Below are 22,633 nucleotides of genomic sequence, written 5' to 3'. Positions count from 1 at the left end.
TTTACTAACATTTTCGCATGGGGACTGTCATTGATAGTACACCCATGAAGCGCTATTCTCTTTATACGTAATCTTCTCCACGTGCAATGCAATTCTTGTAGAGGTCAAACGACTTCTGGAACGTCCTATGGAAATCTTCTTGTGTAAGCGTGTTAATGACCTTCGTCACTGCCTCTTTCGTCTCCTCATTTGTCTCAAAACGACAGTCTCTAAAGTTTTCCGTGAGCGTAGAGAATAAGCAAAAGTCACAGGTAGCAAGGTCTGGATTAAAACTGTCTAGATGTCTATCTTGATAAATTTCTGTGACAAGTATTTCTATTTAATTATAACTTCTATTTTTCATATTTGTATATGCAGGAGAACATTCGATATTGACATAATAACTATAGATTTTTTCGGCAACAAGAAACGGATATATGATGCTAAAATGCAGCCTTGTAAGAAATATAAATATGCTCATCTTAGAATATAGTGATACTGATATATATATATATATATATATATATAAGTATTTATATATGTATATATATATATAAGTATTTATATATATATATATATATATATATATATATATGTATGTATGTATGTATGTATGCATGTGTGTACGTGCGTGTCTGTGTTTGTCTGATGTCTTTTAATAGAGAATTGTTTGCCAGGTGGGGGATCAGAAGTTTGTAAAACAATGTTCTGATTTATTTTTGTTTTCAGCTCGAAATCTTATAGCTTTACTGCAAAACTGTGATAGAGTTACACAGTGTCTTTAATATATATATATATATATATATATATATATATATATATATATATATATATATATATATATATATATATATTAGTGTTTGACCAAATAATGGAGATCGAAATTGGTAATCGGAAAAATCGGAACTTTTCAGGGTATCTCTATCGGAATTGAAAAAATGATATATTCGGATTGCAAAAACACTTCCTTTAATTATTTTTTTTATTACTTAATTCTGATTAAAGAAAAATCTCCCTCCACTTGTAGTAATAATAAAATAGTAAATATCTATTTGTTTCATATTTTAAGCCAAATAAACATCTATAGATCGTCCCATTGAAAGCTTTTACGGTAATCGGAACAAAATAACCGTTTTATGGTTTAATACTAAGAGATTTAAAAAGAAACGGAATTCGTATCGGAATTGGGAATTTTGTATAAAATCGGTAACTGTATCGAAATCGTTAAAATATTGGAATATTTCCATCTTAATATATATATATATATATATATATATACGTATATATATACATGTTATTAATATATATATATACATATATATATACATACATATATATATATATATATATATATATATATATATATATATATAAACGGTTGAGTGCTAAATTAGTCTCATAGTGTTACAAGAAAGGGCTGGCCCCTTATCATGTAAGCAAGAGGACATACAGGATAAGTGATAATAATATTAAGATAAGGTTAGAATCGAACCCTGTAGGCAAGTGTTAAAGATAATAGAGAATGGAATGTAAGAAATGAAGTCCACTGTTAATTCTATTAGAAATAGTTAAATCTTGTTTATGTCGGAAAAAAAGTTGATTGTCTATTTTCTTGGAAATCTCAATATTATATATGTCAGTAAAAAGAATGGGCAATGCAAATTAAAAACAATATATTGTTTAAAATTAGATTAAAATTGTACTTGATGATTCTTTTGTTTGTCAAAGGTGTGTTTGGACAAACATATGTAAAGATATGTGAAAATTAGTCACATTTGTTTACACACTTCTGACGTCATAATCTAATGGAGATTTCTCAATATGGGAATCTGAGTGTTCGGAAAAGAGTTAGGTAATAGTCAGTTAATAGATAAGACTGAATTGAAAAGCGACAGTTGATTAGAGATAGTCAGTTGAAGAGGAGAGCCCCTTAGTAGCGAAGAGTAGAAGATTCGACAATGTAAATCCAAGTTTGAATTCCTGACGTCATCGATCGGCCGATCAGATGAATATAGAAATCACTAAGTATGTTTGTAATTGTTCGTCTCGCCATTCCTTACAACAAAAATGTAAATGTGTTTTACCTTCATCTTATAACGAACATTGTAAACCCTTCCAATAAGTGACGTATCTCCTCCTCTCTATATAAGTATAAGAACTGTTGTTGCATCATATCATGCAGTCTGTATGAAGAATATGAAGTCCGCAAGAATTGTCACAATCGTCGTCATGATGTAATATACCACGCTCTATAACAGACACGACAGGAACACAAATGAACACATATCTAAAGAAATGACAGAAACTCTAGAAGATGACCTCCAATCTGTAGTGGAATGGGGGACAAAAATGGATGATCACGTTCAATGCCGCCAAGACTAAACTGGTTTCATTCAATAATTACAAGAAACCTTTTCTACCACCTATAGCAATGGCCAACGACTCTTTATCTGAGAGCACGTCTTTCAAGCTCCTTGGTCTAAAGTTCACAGGAAACATGAGTTGGAACAATTACATCGAGGGCATTTCCAGGGCCGCTGCAAGGAAGGTGGGCTCTCTCTACCGTGCTAGAAAACTACTAACACCCGAAAGTATCCTGTAATTCTATAAGGCCACCATTCGCCCATGTATGGAGTATTGCTGTCATATTTGGGCTAGTGCATCGGCTACTAGTCTCTCGCTCCTTGACAAGGCCCTGAACTGGCATTTAAGCTTCAGCCTCTGTCCCATCGACGAAACGTTGCATCCCTCTGCCTGTTCTACAAGTATTATAATGGTGAATGCTCTGACGAACTGCAAGCACTTTTTCCCCACGACGTGAACACCCTCGACAGACCCGACAGGCTGCTAAATCCCACCCCCACATTGTAGAAGTCCCTAGATGTAAAAGATCTTTCTACTCCAGTGGTTTCTTCCCCAGAACCGCTAGACTTTGGAATTCCATTCCAGGTCCCTACTTCCCCAACTGTACTGACGTTAAGAAGTTCAGGTGCAACGTGAACCAACATCTTGCTGCCCAAATCCCTACATAGTACCCCAGTAGTTGTTGCCCCTATTAGTAGCCCCTACACCAAAGTGGCAATGTGCCTTGTATGGGGTGAAAATGTAATAAAAAAATGTCTTCCCATGAGAATTGTAATCGTAATTCGTGTATTATATGTACACTGTTATACATGCCACGTTATGTCGACAATATGAGCTGCATCCAACCCAACAATCTTTCTCTCCTTCTCTATCTATATATCTAACTATCTTTATATATATATATATATATATATATATATATATAATAGCAGTTAAGCCCGGCTATGCTCGGGACCTATGTACTTTTCATAACTTTATGTGCATATATATATATATATATGCATATATATATATATATATATATATATATATATATATATATATATATATAAAGTTTGACTCATGTACAGCTAACCTATATAATAAGTTTGAAATGTTTAGACCCAAAATTGCCGGAGGAGTTTGGTAGAGTCTGAAATGGTCAACTCTTTAAACTTTGACCTATTGGATGCCAAATTTTCGCGACAAAACTGATTAAAAAGCTTGCTGAATGTCTGAATACATTTAACGTAAAATTTCAAATGTTTAGACCCAAAATTGGCTTAATAGTTTACTAGATACCGCAAATGGTAAATCTTTGAAACTCTGATCTCCGCCAAAAAACGATTTAAAAGCCTGTTTGATTACCCTTTTTAGCATAATATCAAATGTTTAGACCAAAAATTAGCTAAATAATTTTGTAGAGACCGCAGAAGTCATTTTTTTTTAATTTGACCCCAATTTTGACCCTTTAACCTTTATTGTCTTAGGCTCAAATTGAATTAAAAAGTTTGATCCATATCCAAGTAACATACAGCTAGTATTTCAAGGGTTTTAGATCCAAAATTAGAAGATGCGTTTGGTAAAGTTTTCAAATGTCAAATCGTTGAATTTCGACCTCTTGACAGCCAATCTCTGGCAGAAAACCAGTTAAAAAGATTTTCCCAGATCTCAATACGCCGTATATCAAATCTCGAAGCTGTAGATTGAAAATTGACAGATTAATTTGGTAGGAAAATTTCCACACAGCCACGCACACAGACAATTTTACTTTATATATATATATATATATATATATATATATATATAATAGCAGTTCAGACTGGCTTTGTTCGGGCTCCATGTACTGTTCATAACGTATTGTGCATATGTATATATACATATTAAAATGTCTGTACAAGTAACCTATATCTCACACTTTAAGAAGTAGACACAAGATTGGCAGAGTAGTTTGATAAAGTATGCAAAGATTAACTCTTTCAACTTTGACCTATTGACAGGCGCATTTTCACCCAAAACTGATTAAAACCCTAACTTAATGTCTAAATACCATTTGTGTAAAATTTTAAATATTTAGACCCAAAATTGCCTAAACTAAGGACTGCAAAGGTAATTTCTTTTTTTTTTTGCAGCAAAAGTTTCGGCCAAAATCCAATTAAAAAGCTTGCCATATGTCTGAATACATTATATGTAAAATATACAAATAGTAGGGAACCAAAAATTGACTGAGTAATTTGGCAGAAACTGCAGAACACATCTTTTCTGAAAATTTGACCACAATTTTGATCCCGTTACCGTTTATAATTTTAGGCTCGAATCAAATAAAAAGTTTGATCCATGTCCGAGTAACCTACATCAAAAAGTTCAAGTAAAACTAAAAATGGATGTAGGAGTTTTGTAGAGTTTTCTAAGACCACGTCGTTGAACTTTTACAACCAAATTTCTGGCCGAAAATCGATGAACAGGATTTTCCCAATTTTCACTACCTCTTCTATCAAATTCCGTGTCTGTAGACTGAAAATTGAGAGAGTAGTTAAGTAGGGAAATGTACACACAGACAAACACACAGACACGTTCACTTGTATATATATATATATATATATATATATATATATATATATATATATATATATATATATATATGTTTATCTCTCTCTCTCTCTCTCTCCCTCTAAACTTATTCATTTTGTTGACATATTTAAGGAAAACGGTCAACCAGGATTAACCAGGAGCACGATCATTCATTTAATTTAGATCATGCGAAAATTATAAAATACGTGATAGATAGAGCTAAAAAAAGACTTTTAGAATCAGCACTAATATTAAACACTAATACCATTACGCAAAGAAAAGGCTTATACCGTTTAGCCCCTAGCATAAGGAAAATAATAATCAAAGAACAAAATATTAAAACAGATCCTGGTTAACCGTTTTTCCTTAAATATTTCAACAAAATGAATAAGTTTAGAGAGAGAGAGAGAGAGAGAGAGAGAGAAAGAGAGAGAGAGAGAGAGAGAAGAAAAAAATGTACATATTTATTTAACGTATTTTTAAAAGTATACATATAGACATTAAACAACCCAACCTTCCCATACGCACACATGTTTATCCTTCTCAACATGGGTAGGATTCAAAAACTGTTCTCTTTTTCGTATGGTCTATGACTTTTTCCTTTCTCGCATTTTTACTTCAATATCCTGAAGATGTCCTCTGAAATAGGGACGAAACGTTGATTTATTTTTAATAATTTCATTCGGTTTTTCTATTTTTCTAAAAACATAACGTCAACTACCGCTGGTATTTTTATTTTTATACATATATATATATATATATATATATATATATATATATATATATATATATATGTGTGTGTGTGTGTGTGTGTGTGTGTGTGTGTTTATGCGTGTTTGTGTGTGTATACTTTTAAGATATAGACTTTTCATTGGTTTTGATTTTTTCTGATGCTATGACTTTTCAGTCGCACATTAATATATACACAATACTTACCTATTTAGATGCAATCATTTTTAATCTGATAATCGCAGTTTATTTTTATATGTTTTGCCGAGTCTCTATCTTTAAGACATTCATCCTCAACATCAATTAGAGCTTCTTGGTTTTGTCTATAAATCTGCATTAATCTATGTAGCGAGGTCTGAGAGAAAAAAAAAAAACTCGACAAAGACAGAGCTAAACTTTTTTTTATTATTATTATTTTATTCCACCAGGAAATCTTTATGAAGATCGATTCTGATCTCCGGTGTCTTCTTAATTTTGATACACGCACACGCTTTTATTGTAAACTATTATATGTTTTTATGGAAACAAGACTGCTCTAAATATCTGATGTTTTATCAATAAAGTGCGTTGAGGAAACACAGTTCATTTAAAGATAATGCCCCATCTACCAATATTCCATTATTTCTATAAAGCTACGTATTACATCTAGATTGATTCACTAATCTCTTATTGGCCTGACCTGCACAGTGTACAAAACTCAATTTATAATCTAATGATTACTGATACTACCTGTCGTACAACAGCAAGTGTCACATTAAAGTAATATCGTATCTTTGTGCCTGTTTTTTTAAATACTTCTATTAAATATGCTCCGATGAACTCAGTGAACGTGTATCTTTTCAACCTCGTAAAAAGTTGTTAGATGTCAAAATTTTCTACCCAGAAAACCTCTTTCCTTGAATTGCTTGATTGCTTGCAATAAATCCTTGCAACTAGCACGACGAAATAATTGTACTAATGATTTGTATTTAAATACTACATTTTTCCTTTATTCTGTCCCTCTGAGTTTCCCACTCTTTTTCTGGTCTTACGTAATGTTGGAAGCGATGGAATGAATGAAAGCGTTAGATGTAATGCCGATTTATACCTTCATAATAAAACTAATCTTCAGTCTATAAGATCTATGACTAAATATTCAACTGTAACTGTTTTCTGCGTCCTTTATTAGCAAATATTTTAATGTACAATACTTTGACGTTACTTGATATTATCTCTTTCCCTTTTTACATATTTCATATTCTTGCACTAATGGTTACGTTCCGGTGTTTTCTTTTTAACTAGCGTGGGTGTCCGGGGTTTCTCAGGTGTTTGAGGTGTAAAAGAAAAAAAAAATTAGTAGTATGGTAGGCTCGAACCCGAAGTATTGACGCGAAGGTAGAAAAGAAAGTGGGAACACCTGACATCTTACTGCTTAGCCACGGCAGAGAGGAACTGAAAACGTTTTAATTTAACAATTAACAAGTTGAATGACTCGTGCGTGAATTTAATGAGGTAAAACATCACGCCATAGAGGAATTAAATTAATTTTGGCTGCAAGCCAGTTTTCGCGTTTCCCTCTAAGATGTTGGGGAAAACTAGCTCCCGTTAAGAACAGAAGTGTTTAAATGAATAGGGTTTGTCTGATATGGCGGATTTTAGCTGCATTCATCAACCCGCGTTGCTTTCTGGACGTCCCGACCACGAGTGTTAGTAAGGTTCATTTTGCTACTGGTTCAGTTTCGTTTATGTACAGAAAAGCCAAACAAACACACGCAGATTTTTTAAAAAATCGCGAAAAGAACGTGTAAAAGTCACCAAAATTAAAGATACACGTGACTTCGTTTTGTAAATCGTAAATATTATAATCTAGGTAGCATATACAAGTACCCCGAGCGCCCCCCTTCAAAAATCTTTGCCGGACATACACAAAAAATTACACTTACACACACACACTTACACACATTTTGCCTTATATATATATATATGCATATATATATATATATATATATATATATATATATATAGATAGATAGATAGATAGATAAATAGATAGAGAGAAAGAGAGAGAGAGAGAGAGAGATTATTTACTTTCCCTATGCATCTGCCTGAGTCTCCATAAATGAATTCATTTCTTCGTGCTCTGAGAAATTGATCGGTGCATTCTTTACATTAAAGCTGGCATTCATATAATACTGTTTAAAACATACACACACAGGGTGACATGTGCACTAATATTGACTATCAGTTTCAAGTATGTACGCCAAACTTTCCAAAAGTAATGCTTCCTACATTTGTTTTCATTGAATTCTTCACAAAAGTGCATTGAAAATGATTGTGCCCAAGGTAGCCAGTTTTACTGGTACCACTTCTATCTTCGTAGCCGTTCAAATTTTTGATTAAGAAATGGGACACTTACTTTTGGAACGACCCGTGTATTATTCACAGTTGGTATATAAATATACACGCATACACACTGACGCTTACTCTCGCTAAATTGCACTGGAAAATTTTATCCGGATCTCTCATAGATTATCTATATATTTATATTAAATTGGTTTCTTATTCGTCCCATGAGCACTCCTATAATAACGCTGTATTCTATCTACATGTATGAGCATAAATAATTAAAAAAACAACAACAACTATATAACCACACTATGGAGAAACGCACATGTTATATATATATATATATATATATATATATATATATATATATATATATATATATATATAAGACAAAATGGCTGTCTGCTTTTTCGTATTTCCAGCAAAGGCTTTTTTCGTCGAGCTTCTCAGGGGGGGTACTATTCTTTAGAACTTTTTAATTATTCTCTAGATTGTAATATCTTCGATTTACGAACAGAGATCGTTTAAAGCTTTTACTACTACTAATACTACTACTACTACTACTAATACTAATACTAATACTGCTACTACTACTTTATTTTTCTACTTTAAATTTATATTTTGTTTTGTTCTTTTTTGTACATTTATTTTCTAACTGCCAAACCGTTTGATTTGTGTGTTTTTAATCACCCCCTCCTTAATAAAACCACCCTCACATTCCTTTTGTCCGTAACATCGTTTCCCCACTATCTCTCAATACTTCTGCTATTTTCTCGAATTTAATTGTATATCTCATCATATGTCACACGTTTTGAGCTCATATCCCCTGGCCTATTATAGTAAACACTATTCAACCCCTTTTATTTCAACTACGTTATAATCCGTTTGGTTAGTATCGCCTTGATCACAACAGTCCTTCAGCTTTGCCGCCTTTCACTTCTATTATACGTTCTATCATATATATCGGAATATTTTTCTTCGTTATGCGTCGATTCCTACAGTTCGAATTTATTACTTGTTACGTAGCACCCCCTTACTTCTCTTAATAAGAACATAGCGCATCGAAATATGTAGGTGAAAAGACCATTTTTATCCCTTATGCCTATTGATGTAATTCGCTAATCGAACTGATCATTAAAGCTATATTCACTATTATATATTTTTGTATAGTCAATTTTTTCCTTTTGCATCTAAGCTCTACCTAAGATGTGGAGCGTTTATTATCACGATCTCAATTTTACTAATCTCATAATACTTATTAGAGCCTCTTCTTTATATATATATATATATATATATATATATATATATATAAATATAAAATTCATATTTATCTTCCACCAGACTATCCATTCATGTGTGATAAACTTTTTCTTCACCATATTCCCTCTGCTTCACTTTTTTTTGTTATCAAGTAAGATATTTTACTTACTTGTTGTTTCATCAAATACTTTTGCATGCAATTCCTACCCTCTGATGAGAAGGAAAGTATTCCTTCGAAACTCCGTGGATTAAGGACTATCCATTTATCTAGTGTTTCCTTTTCAGATTAAATATGTTTTTAACTCATTTCAAAGTGTTTTTAACATGTTTTATTAACTGTTTGCTCGTATATATATATATATATATATATATATATATATATATATATATATGTGTGTGTGTGTGTGTGTGCGTGTGTGTGCATATATATATGTACATATATATGTATATATAGAGAGAGAGATATACATACATGTATATGTATATACACTGCTGATCGAAAATTTAAGACCACTTAAAATTCTTTTAAAAGAAACCTTTTCTTAAGAAGAGATTTTAAATTCATCCGACTTAAGATTACTAATACTAAAATCTAAAACGTTATGGAAACAAAAAATACATTCCAAATATCTTATTTAAAAATTTCCATTTTTTATAAAATTAGGCTTTTTACACATGATCACAATTATAAGACCAAAGGTATAAATTGTTAGATTTATGGTAATTCTAATGTGTTTAATTCAGTTAGAGATTAGCAATCACTGTGTAAAGGTGTTACCTTGCCTCAAGCAAGAAAAGCAACCGAAGTTGAGTCCTCTCGAATTCTACGATTCCAAAAGCAAGTTTTGTCACAGTGAATGATAGCAACTAAGGTAAATCGCAGTAAAACTGTTATTTGCAACTTTCTAAAAACAATACTGAACATTTTAGAAAAGCAAAATCCTTTGGTAGGTCCGCCAAAATTTCTCCTGCATGGAGCAGGAGAATCAGACGGGTTGTAATGAATGACAGAAGGCTTTCTTCTAGTCAAATTAAGGCGGTTACAGATGCCAGTTGCAGTCCAATAACCATCAGATAGCACTTACAACAAAAAGGCATGGTAAATAAAAAGAGTAAACAAATTCCTTGAATGCTTTCACGTCACAAAGTGGACCGCTTAAGATTTGGTCATAAATAGCAAACCTGGGACGTTGAGAAGTGGAAGAAAATCCTGTTTTCTGAAGAGAAAAAAAATCAATTTAGATGGTCCTGATGGCTTTCAGCGATATTTAAGTGACAAAAATATGCCCCTTTTAATTTTTTCCACACATCATTGTGGTGAAGGGTCTGTAGTGGTATGGGGTGCCTTTTCTTACAGAGGGACGATGGGGCTCCAAGTGGTACAGGATCGTCAGACAGCTGCTGGTTATGTTAGCATGCTACAAAAAGCATCTTTAATGAAAGAGGGTCATGGTTTGTGTTGGGATGGATGGGTATTCCAAGACGATAATGCTGCAATCAACACTGCAAGAGGACCTTGAGCTTTGTACAAGAAAATGGAGTCAATCTCTTGAAACATCCTTCATGATAACCGGACTTGAACCAATTGAAAATGTTTGGCGATGGATGACAAGAAAGGTTTATGGAAATGGAAACAATATCGAACAAAACATGAACTTCGTAAAGCCATCTTCAGAAAGTGGAGCATGATTCTCCGCACCTTAGTGGAAACCCTTATTTCTAGCGGGCCCAAAGAATTTTTGAAGTCATCAAAAGCAGTGGTCGTAGAACTCATTATTAAGTTTGATTGTTGAATGTTTTGCCATACGCTTTTTGTACATGTTAATAGAAGTTTTGTCTCTGGTCTTATAATTTTGATCATATGTAAAAAGCATAATTTAATGAAAAAAAGTAAATTTTAAAAATAAGTCTTTGAAATATAGCTTTTTGATTCCATAACTTTTGAGAGCGTAGTATTGTTAGCATAAATTCGGAAGAGTTTAAAATCTATCCTAAAAAAGATTTTTTTAAAAAAGATTTTTTTTGAAAAAGATTTTTTTAAAAAAGATTTTTTTTAAAAAGATTTTTAAGTGGTCTTAAATTTTACATCAGCGGTATATATATATATATATATATATATATATATATATATATATATATATATATATATATATATATATATATATATATAAATAAACTGCCAGAAGGTCAGAAAAAACATTGGTACCGTCGGTTTTGAGTCTAACATAAGGGGACTAGTTAATGGCGAATAATGTTAGGTTCTTTCCAGTCATATTATTTTCTGTTTATCTTAATACTTAATTATACTTATGGCTTACGAGAGCCTCACAGTATTTACCATTTACTGTCCCCCTAACGTTAGGCTTGAAACCGACGGTACCAGTGTTTTTCTAGACTTTCTTTACGGTTTTAAATAAATAAAAATTAAACTTTCATGTTGACATTTTTTCTTTGTAATCAAACATTTTTATGGAATTCATTCCCCAACACAGTGAACATATATATATATATATATATATATATATATATATATATATATATATATATATATATATATATATATATATACATTCATGCTTATATGAAATATAAACAAACTTAGCAGAAAAAGACTTACTTGGATCATCAAACATTCCAGTACATATGTCAAGTGAGAGTTGTGGTTATCTGATTCGTGAAGAAGTCAGAACGGTTCCCTCTAAGATATACATATACGAATAAATATACACACCTGTCTATAAAAGCTACACATATATGTATATCATTCAACCACGGTAGTGGTTGAATATATGCTTAAGTCAGAAATTGAATTAATCGAGACACATTCAAACCCCCACCACTAATTCCGTTCGCAACCAAATTTCAAACAGGTTATATAGTTGGATAGAGCACCTCATTAACTACATTTTGAAAAAAAAAATCGAAAATTGGTTCAGTAGAAAAAAAGTTACAACAAAATATGTGGGTTCACAAACAGGAGAGTAAGTACATAAGTGACTAACGTTTTTTTTTTTTATTTTGCATAACTTTTTTTTGTATATAAATATTTTTTACTGCGATTTTGCCAATGTGACATGTTAGCGTAACGGTTAGAGTACCTGGGGGTTGGTGGAAAGATTTTTGGTTCAATCCCGTGTATCGTTTTTTTATATTAAAAAAAACGGACTTTAAAAGAGGATTCAGCATACAGTTCCATAGTAAAGGTGATAAAATCCCACTTTGGGGGTTCATTTAACTACTGCTCTTTTAACAGTTGCTCTCAGTAGTTCTACTTGAACTGTTCTGTGCCTCACCATATACTCAATCCATCGGATGAGTACTGGTGGCACATTGAGTTCTCGTAGCAACTTGAACATACTACTGAAGGGTATGTTGTCAAAAGCTCCAACAATATCTAAAAAGACACCGAGTGCCATCTTCTTTTTTTTATAGTTTACGCTCTATACAGATCACGAATTCATGAACCGCAGTCTCTGGCTCGGAACTACTGTGATTGAATGATAAATGATGTGATTGAATGATAAATATTGCATAAATGTGTGTTTGAGAGCTAATTTTTTTTGACAATCATTAATAAATATTATAAATTTATATATTAATACAATAGCAATGCCTGGAAAAATCATGGATTATATGGAAAAATGCGCGCATGAAAAGTAATATTTTAAGATTTTATTAAACCTGGAAAAGTAAAGGATAAGAAATTCAACCTGGAAAAGTAAAGAACAAGATATTCTAGTAAAGTAAAAAATAAGAATTTTTTAGACTTAAAATATTGCAACTAAAAAATAAATTAAATGATCCTAATTATGATATAATAAAATTATTAATTTTTATGTAAATTATAAAATTATTAATTCCATCTACATATTACTAACTAATGAATTAATTTTATTCAAACAATTTTCACTACATAAATATATGCAAATAATAGGGGGGAAATAAGTTCAATCCAGCGACTGACACCCTTTCTAACTCAACAATACACAACAACATATGCAAATAATAAATAAAATATTTATCAATATTCAAATTTTATTTTTAGCTGCAATATTTTAAGTCTAAAAAATTCTTATTTTTTACTTTACTAGAATATCTTGTTCTTTACTTTTCCAGGTTGAATTTCTTGCCCTTTACTTTTCCAGGTTTAATAAAATCTTAAGAATATTACTTTTCATGCGCGCATTTTTCCATATAATATATATATATATATATATATATATATATAAAGAGAGAGAGAGAAAGAGAGAGTGAGTGATAGAGAGAGTGAGTGAGAGAGAGTGAGTGAGAGAGATATGTGTATTCTACAATTTTAATTTGTGAGCAAACCATCTCCGGTAAAATATACTAGGAATTTACACACTTTCTAATATGAATAAATAAAAAAAATATTAAAAAAAAACACACTTACTTTCCTCTAGGTAATGGTTTATTTTCTTCGGATGATTTTTTCTCCGTTTTATTTTTTGTATTGAATTTTCAAATTTAAAATTCCGTAGTAAAGTAGTAAAATAGATTTAAATTTACTTCTGAGTGAAAGCGTATTTATTTTATGTGCAAGCTTTTAAAAAATATTTGATTTTTTAAAAGGTAGTTTCGTTGTTAGTTTTGTACCGTTCGACGTTATTTGTTTTGTGACTTTCGTTTTTAATTGTTTTTTGTTTGTTTATATTTTACTAAGGCAATATAGTATGGTTAACAAATAATATAATCGGTCAGTAAACTGTGCTTTAGAGCACAGTCTGTTGCAATGAAATGTTTTAGAAATATGCTGTGACTTCTAACCAAGATGTGATATTTATATCCTTACGAAGGGCTACATATATATATATATATATATATATATATATATATATATATGAATTTTATATGTAAATTTATATATAATTTATATATAAAATGATATATATATAAAATAATTTTGCATATATGTACCTACAAATGTGTGCACCAGATAAAATCTCCGACAAAATGCATAGGTTAAATAAAATTAAATTAAAGGATAAAGCAAATAAAATAAAAATAGTTAAATACAACGAAGTCAACACATAAGCTTGTATGGGTCAGTACTAAAATCTATGCAGGCGTTTAAATGACGCACAACATAAAAGCGTAACATATATCATATGCATAATTATATGTAGTAGCAACAAGAAATGCGTAATGCGCATCAGCTTTTTGGCAAATGTTTATGACAGTGTCAAGCAAGCGTGTAGATGACAGGACAGTAAGAAGGACATTCCGCATTTCCTAAGTATTCCTAAAGGAAATCTCAACAAACATACGATGTAGATACTGTGCAACTAACCATATAAACATTATATGTATGAGATAACCGAAGTGTAAGCCATCTTTAGTTTCAGAACAGTTTCCGATGGTTCGTTGTTCTACACAAATCCTGAGAGGTGACTGGATTTCAGTAGACAAAGCAGTTTCCGATAGTCCGTTGTTCTACACAAGTCCCGGGAGTTGACTGGCTTGCAGTAGACAGTCCTCGAGTTGGAATCCATAGAGCAAAAAATTCTTCCGTGTCGAGACGAAAAAAAAACAAAAACATATTCGAAATTGCTACAGAAAACTTACAGATTTATGGAACAATTCTGGTTTCTGATTAGTTGACAGCAGAGCGGGAATTAATTCGATTCGTCAGTTCCTAGCAGCATCGTTTATAAATAGAATCTCCCGACTATGCGCGATCATACCCCATTACACTCCGGTATGATGGGGTGTGTCTCCTAGCGGCTTCAGCTGCAGGGAGACAGGGTAGAAGTACTCGTCAAGGATCCGTTCTTGACACTCAGCCCGACAGGTGAGGGACCGGGAACCGGTTCATTTTCTGTCGGACCGAGGTACACCACCTGGGTAATACCTAGGAGGTCCACCCTCCCAGACCTCGCCACCGGGCTTTCCCGGTGGAGCAAGTTCATTGCTTACAGCCTGAGGCGTTTCGACCCGGGAATGGCGACAGGGTTACTCAGGCAATTTTTACAATTGCAGGAGTGCCCCTCCTTTAGGGGAGCCTGCTGGACCCCACTTTCCGGCCTTGTGCCACATTTTGCTGAGGTGGGCAGCAAATAAATCCTTTACCCCATTACACTCCGGTATGATGGGACGTGTCTCCTAGCGGCTTCGGCTGCAGAGAGACAGGGTAGTACAAATCAAGGATTCGTCACTTGACACTCAGCCCAACAGGTGAGGGGCCGGGGACGTGCTCAGCACCTCTCGGGCTGAGGTACACCGCCTGGCTGATACCTAGGATGGCCAACCTCCCAGACCTTTCCACCGGGGAATGCCACGGGGTGCCCAGTCAATTTTTGTTGATACAAGAGTGTCCCCTCTGTAGGGAAGCTTGCCTGTTCTGCTCTTTCCGGCCTTGTGCCAAATTTTGCTGCGGTGCACAGCAATTAAATATCTACCCCATTATACGACAAATAGTGTAACAGTAAGAAAAACGTCGGTTTTTAATGTGATGTAAATCCAGCTTCCTCCAAAGGGGCACTCAAGATAGAAACACAAATCAAAATTGTCTCAATCATGAATGATTTATCCTCGACTGACCGAGGACAGAGAAAGTGCAGATACTACACTGATCCATTCTGGAAAATTCTTTGGCATTCGTTTTTTTCTCAATACCGTGCTATTAAGAACTCTTTCTAGAAAAATATAGGGTACTTACGAGGCGACCACGTGTAGGTTTTTAATGCCCCTAAATAATCTATCTTAGGTTTTTAATGCCCCTAAATAATCTATCTTTTCAACCAGAATCTCGGGCTGTGTCGTTAATAATTGAACCAATGTCACATTCCTTTTTTAATGGATTGGTAGCTCCTGCGTGGATTGGGAGAAATTATATACTTTTTGTTGTTTAAAATATGAAGGGCTTTTATTATCGATTTTAAGATTAAATGCATAAGGTATTTTAATATTTTATAGATGTTTATATCTTGTTGAATTTGTTCGCTACATACTTGGCATAATGTATTCTAAGGAACATGAGATAACATCATGTTATGAGAGCGCATTTCTCACGTTTATTTGTAGAATAACAAACATCAAATTCAAAAATGTTTTCTTTTGTGTTTTCATTAGACCTCTAATCAAAGTGTGTAGATTTTTGTGGTGTATTTTATTGTAGAAATGGAGTTATAACGTTCGTGGTGCTTCTATTTTAATTTAAAGAAGAAAATGAGCATAGTGCTGGTATGTCCAAAATATGCAACACAATGAGAGTATATCATTTCTAAGAGCAAATTTGATGAGAACAATATCAAGAAATAGAGTGATAATTTCACATATAATATACTTTCTGATTTTAGTGAATATTTTGAGAAAGTTGAATGATAAAATTGAACCTCACGTGTTGACTTGATTGTGTTCTTTCTGATATATCCACTTTTTCCATTTAACTGGAGTGTTATTTTATACTCACAGTGTTTATGTGTGTGCTTTTGCAAGTACAGATAATGGATAATATTAAAAACAAAGAAATACACAAGTTTGTTTATTACAATATAGACCTTATATTAAACTATATACCTAACAATTCTGTCGAACATTTATATCTCTAAACAATATATATATATATATATATATATATATATATATATATATATATATATATATATATATATTTATAACGGCTAAATACAGACCAAAAGAATAATGAATTTAAAAAATAAAAAAAAATGAAAATAAAGGTTAGCTAACCAGGTTTCGTTCCTCACTTATCAAAGCTAAATCGAGGAAAATACGAATTAAAACAAACAAAAAAAGTCATGAATATGCCTGGGGTAGGAAAAAAAAGCAGAAAAAATGGAAAATTTATATAGAGACTAAATTAAGTCCAAGAAGATGTTCTTTTTGCTTGCAAAGAGAAGGTATCAATGACTTAATAAATGTTTAAATGATAGGGAGAGTGCTACTTTAAAATTTGAATTTCAGTGCTGACATGTTTACGATCCTTAGATCGTAAACATGTCAGCACTGAAATTCAAATGTTTCACCCTCGGATGTTCTGAGTAATACGTATGGTTCTGCGATTTGCGACCATCTTATAAATAGCCATACGTGTGCCACGAATTTCAGTGCTGACATGGTTACGATCCTTAGTAAGTCGCACTCTCTTTATCATTTGAAAATTTTAGATACTCTTTTTATTAAGTTATTGAGACCTTCTCTTTGCAAGCAAAAAGGAAATCTTATTGGACTTAATTTAATCTCTATGTAATTTTTCCCCCGTTTATGTCTGCTTTTTTTTCCTAATCCTGCCATATTCATGACTTTTTTTGTTTGTTTTAAATCGTATTTTCTTCGATTTAGCTTTGATAAGTGAGGAACGAAAGCTGTTTAGCTAACCTTTATTTTCATTTTTTTTTATTTTTTAAATTCGTTATGCTTTTTGGTCTGAATTTTGCCATTATAAAATTCTGTACCCCCCGGAAAATTTTCAAATATATATATATATATATATATATATATATATATATATATATATATATATATATATTAATAAAATATATCTACTGCAAGAAAGCTACATGAAAATGAGTGTGTTTTTAATATATGAGACTACGCTAATTGAGCATTTTCATACCTACCGCGGTAAGAAAGCTGTTGGTCTGAAATGGAATGATGATTTTGAAGTTTGTATTAGATACAAATAACAACAGTAAAATATGGAACAGACAAATATATTAAACAGTCAAGCCAAGAAATTATGAGGAAGCATAAAAGCACTTAATAAACACTAGGAAAACAATGACTTAAGAATATCGGGAATATGGTGCACTTTCTCCAATTTGGTTTATAGCAACGTAAAAAAATAATGTCCGAAAGATTGCTGTCTTTTTTAAATATATGTTAATTGGAGTACGGTAAATCGACTCATATAACTTATTTGCTGAACATAACAGCCAGCAATTACTAGTTTGTGTCGGATTTAATTAAGCTTTTTTTTAATTGAACGATAAACTTCACTATCAGAGGTACTTTTCAACTGTGGAGATCCAGTATGTCTTACTTAAGAATCGTGTGATGATTCGATATCGTAAGCCAATAGGAATCAAATAGCTCCTTTTAAAAAAGCCAAAATACGTTCTTTTAAAAAGTATCCCTCAATTCCCTCGGCATATTACCGGTTGGTGAGACTCAGGTAAGTAGCAAAATAAAGCCCTACCTATCAAGAAGATGGCATTGGCTGAAAGTGTTTCCTTCCTATGATGACTCAAGGTTAATACTTTAGCCAGACTGATAAAAAGTCACCGGGTTCGACGAGTCTCTGTCGGGGTGATTGCCGAGAACGCATCCCCGATTACAATATTCCCGTCTGGAATCTAAGATCAACATTGAAAGAGGCACCACTCTTTTTCACAAACCGTGTACATTCATTTTCTTATCGGGTTAAATTTTATCGCTGCGATTAATTACACGCATTTGGAAGATCTGTTTTGGCGACAAGTTACCTCTATTGCCGAAAATGAAACTGTGGCTACAAATAGTATACATTGCATTACTGAATCAAGACACTGCGATGAACTGTGTCATATAGAATACTAGCCTGGGTGCCCGGCGTTGCTCAGGAGTTTGGAGGTATGTTGAGCAAAATAAATAAATAAAAAGTGGCAGTGGGCAGGCAGGCTCGAACCCGTACCATAAAGGATGAAAAGAAAGTGAAAAACAAAACGTGACCTCTTTGCTGTTGCGGCTATCGCAAAACCGGAAATGGGGAAGGGTTTAATTACGCCTCCTCAATTGGAAAGAGGGAGTGGCTTTCGAAAATAGTGGCGAAAAAAGTGACTCCTACTTGTAGAAAAATGCACAATTGAGGGTGAAGCAATTAATAGTTTAGCCAATTCCTCGACATTTGTCGTCCAACAGGTCGAGCTTCAAAGCGATACCGATATCGTGAAAATACGTCGCCTCTGTCGAAAGTTGTAGGCATGCATACATACAAACTACGTACATGCATACATACATTTAAACAGACAAGTGAGATTTATATCATAGATGCAATCTTCTGTCAAATGATTAAAGCTATAATATTGTTTTTTAACGAAATTTCGATTGTTTTATTGTTTATCACTTATAATTATTCCAAATTAATTAAATATGATCACTCATGGTTTTACGACTTCGATTCATCAATAGGAATGTTGGACGGACGTTATCGCTCAGCAGTCCAAGTTACATCTTGCTTTGCCCGGATCTTTAATTGCGTGTATGCAATACATCTGATATTTTCACGGCGTTGTCCGTCACCTTTGCAGAAATTTACTAATAAAGAAAAGCTTTGCAAGAATAAACAACCGGAAATTTATGCGCAGTGAGTGTACACATCCTTGAACTGCTTGTATGAGCCCTTTCTATATATACATCGTGTTAGTTCTAGTTTATGTCTATGTTTATCTATGTTTATATCAACGGAACTTTCATTGCCCTCTTACGTTAGTGTTGGGATTGGCGATTCAATTTTGTGCTCAAATTCCCATTTTCCATAAAGAATTATGGAAAAACCGTAACGTATCAATAGATGATGAAGACTGAGTGAATGTAAACGAATGGGAAATACAAGGGAAAATCTTGTTTTTATCCACATACGCATTGATATGAAAAGATTGCATCTTGATATGTAAGTAATGCACTGTTACTTTATTAAAATCTGTCGTTTCTGTGTTTCATCTTACCGTGTTGATATATTGTAAAAACTTGGTAGTTTTGGACTCATAAAGGAGGTGTCGGAGGGGAAGTTAAAGAACTCTCTTATCTATGGAGTGTGATAGATCATTTTCTTTTACTCGAAACCAGGCGTTCGAATTTGACATGTTATCTACTAGACACACTAAAGTCTCGTCAAATCTCGCAGAACGAGAAGTCGACAGTTTTTTTTCTTAATGTTTTCAGACAGAAGAAACGCTTGTTAAATTCGTCTGCGTTTCCACCTTGTTACAGTTTAAAGAAAAGTTTGATTGTAAGCAACCTATCCGTTTTGTTGTAAGATTTAAAATATTTTCTTCGTCCCCCACTGATTCCAGCGTGAGATAATTCCGACAATATTTTATCGACGTCTTTTTTTCACATTAAATCCCATTATATCGATGCAGATTTTATTTATAGTTAATTCAACCAAATGGAGAAAGTGTGTTAGTACTCCCGACTATCACTGAATCATACATTTACATAAACAACACGGAAACACAACACTTCGTCACGTGATATTTAAAAGGTTCTATCTGCAGTGTTTCAATGTTTTGTAAATAATGTTCATAGATTGATCATGGATTGAAAAGACAATACTTTTTTTATTCAATTTTCACATTAAACAAGGCACAGTGCCACTTTGAAGTAGGGAGCTACTATCGGGAACATACTTTGCGGGGGCATTATGAAGGGAGATGAGTGGCAAGATGTTTCTTACATTATACTTTACAATTCTTCACTGTTTATACGTTGTGTAGATCGCATAAGCTCCAGATCGCGCGATCTATTCACATATTATGCATGCCTCATTCATAAGGTGGGTATTCATACAGAAATAACGTTTTCGTGAGCATTTTATTGCTGGGAAATAAATAATAAACCTCTCTAAATATTAAGTGTCTATAAAGATCGTTTCAGATATTTTGTCCTGTACAATGCAAAATAACAGATAATTGCAAATAGTACGTTATAACATCATGTGACGACATTTGTATATAAAACAGATGGTAATTACGCAGAATAAGGACTGTGCTGAAATAATGACGTAATTATTTAGAAACTCATTTTTTTCATGAGGAGTGCTCTATGAAAAGAATGGTGTTCGATTTAATAAATAATTTAAGCTTTTAGTAAGATTTAATAAATGCTTTACGCTTTAAAGTTATTCTATAGTTCCAGGTATCGATTTAATAAATGAACATTACAGTAAGATAAAATTAACTTGAAAATTCTATCTTTAATTAGCACAGTCTGTATTCTACAGAAATAGAAAATAGTTAAATAAGCGAATATATGCCAGGTTTGGAAAAAGGACTTTAACATTTTTACAAACTATCAACATAAGAATTCTGTCCGTAAATATTTACATAAACACGTATCATCGTTTTACTGACTTTCAGTTTATAATCTGAAACTATACGGTATTCATAAAAATAATCAATAAGTTCAAGAAGGTTTAGTTCGTGATTTAAACAATGTAGAAAGAGCGATGTAAAAAAAAACACGATATTTTGACATTAAATATTCAAAGGCTTATGTTACAATTCGACTGAATATTTTTTTGCTATTCAATATTAATCTTTAGAGAAAAAAGCCCTGAAAAATAAATGAATGCATTTTAAACAGTGACATGACATTTTTGTTATAGCATTTTTTTAAATTGATTTTTGTATGCTTTTCTTAATTCATAAGACGTTTTTAAAATATCTAATATTTAAATGTTAGAGTCGTAAATAACTTATTCGTGTGCGTATCGTTTGTGTATATAGTCGTAGTAAAATGAATTCCTAAAAAAATGTATGTTTTTAAATTATGATTTGTTGTAGACAAAAGCAAAGGTATAGCAGTCGTAAAACATTAATGTACACAAATATTGTATGATTTCAATACCCTTGAAATATGGATTATTTTTTTAATCACAGATTTCAAGCTTATGTAGTTTTAAACTAGTAGGACCTGTGGAAATTCCACAGCGTCGTGTTCCATATATAATATATTACTATTTTTTTTTACACAGTGGTCACCACTTATCAAGGCCCGGAAGCCACTCAGGGATAAGGGTTATTGAACGTGCATTACGTTAGTGTGGAGATTTGATGAAGTGTTTACTTAAGGGGGCGGTTCATTAGGGATTTGTTAACGTTGGACTTGAAGACATCCAAGTTGTAGTCAGGTGGGAAGCAGGCAGACGGAACAGAGTTCCACAGGCGTGTAGTTCTAAGAAAGAAGCTTTGTTCATGGAATCCGCGTTTTGATTTAGGCACAAATATAGAGTGGGGGAAATTTTTCACAGTGGATTCAGCTAGAGGGGTGTTTTCGTGAAAGATTGGCGAGAGGGGACCAGAGATTGGAGTTCAGACGAGCACCTACCATGGAAATAACGATAAAACAAGGATTTTGCAACGTCTCTTCTGTGGGAGAGAGGTTGCAGGGTAGAGAAAAGGGCATCCCCCACTAAGCCACGAAGTCTATATGTACTTTGTCAAGGCAGGATAGGCTGTTTTTAGCAGCTCCTGCCCAGATATTAGATATTATGTGGACGTTTAACGTGAATGTAGACCCCCGGGATATTATATTAAATATGATGTTAAATTTGTAAAAGTATTTAACTAAATAATCTGGCCAACGTGGTATAAACACATGTCTGGTTATTATGTTATATCTCCAATATCCTTATACGAGTCTGTGACGTATTTCTTTCGTATAGACGCCCATAAAATGTCTAAAAAAT

General features: G+C 32.9%; 1 protein-coding gene across 2 annotated transcripts in view; it reads right to left on the bottom strand.

The window, feature by feature from the left end:
- LOC145285923 (guanylate cyclase 32E-like) overlaps positions 1-22,633 on the bottom strand; it is a 1,316,276-nt gene that overhangs the window by 155,928 nt on the left and 1,137,715 nt on the right. Inside the window, exon 15 of one of the 2 annotated variants that reach the window (XM_080134424.1) lies at positions 17,805-17,825. The exons of the other annotated variant lie outside the window; for it this stretch is intronic. Coding sequence (XP_079990550.1) covers positions 17,805-17,825 — 21 coding nt within the window. The remainder of the gene's footprint in view (positions 1-17,804; positions 17,826-22,633) is intronic. 2 annotated transcript variants of the gene reach the window in all.

The sequence above is a fragment of the Euprymna scolopes genome, chromosome 10, assembly GCF_053919585.1.
Source record: "Euprymna scolopes isolate OS-2025 chromosome 10, ASM5391958v1, whole genome shotgun sequence".
In the NCBI taxonomy this organism is placed as follows: domain Eukaryota; kingdom Metazoa; phylum Mollusca; class Cephalopoda; order Sepiida; family Sepiolidae; genus Euprymna; species Euprymna scolopes.
Note: the sequence above shows the minus strand (reverse complement) of the source record. Positions and strands in the feature narration are given on the sequence as shown.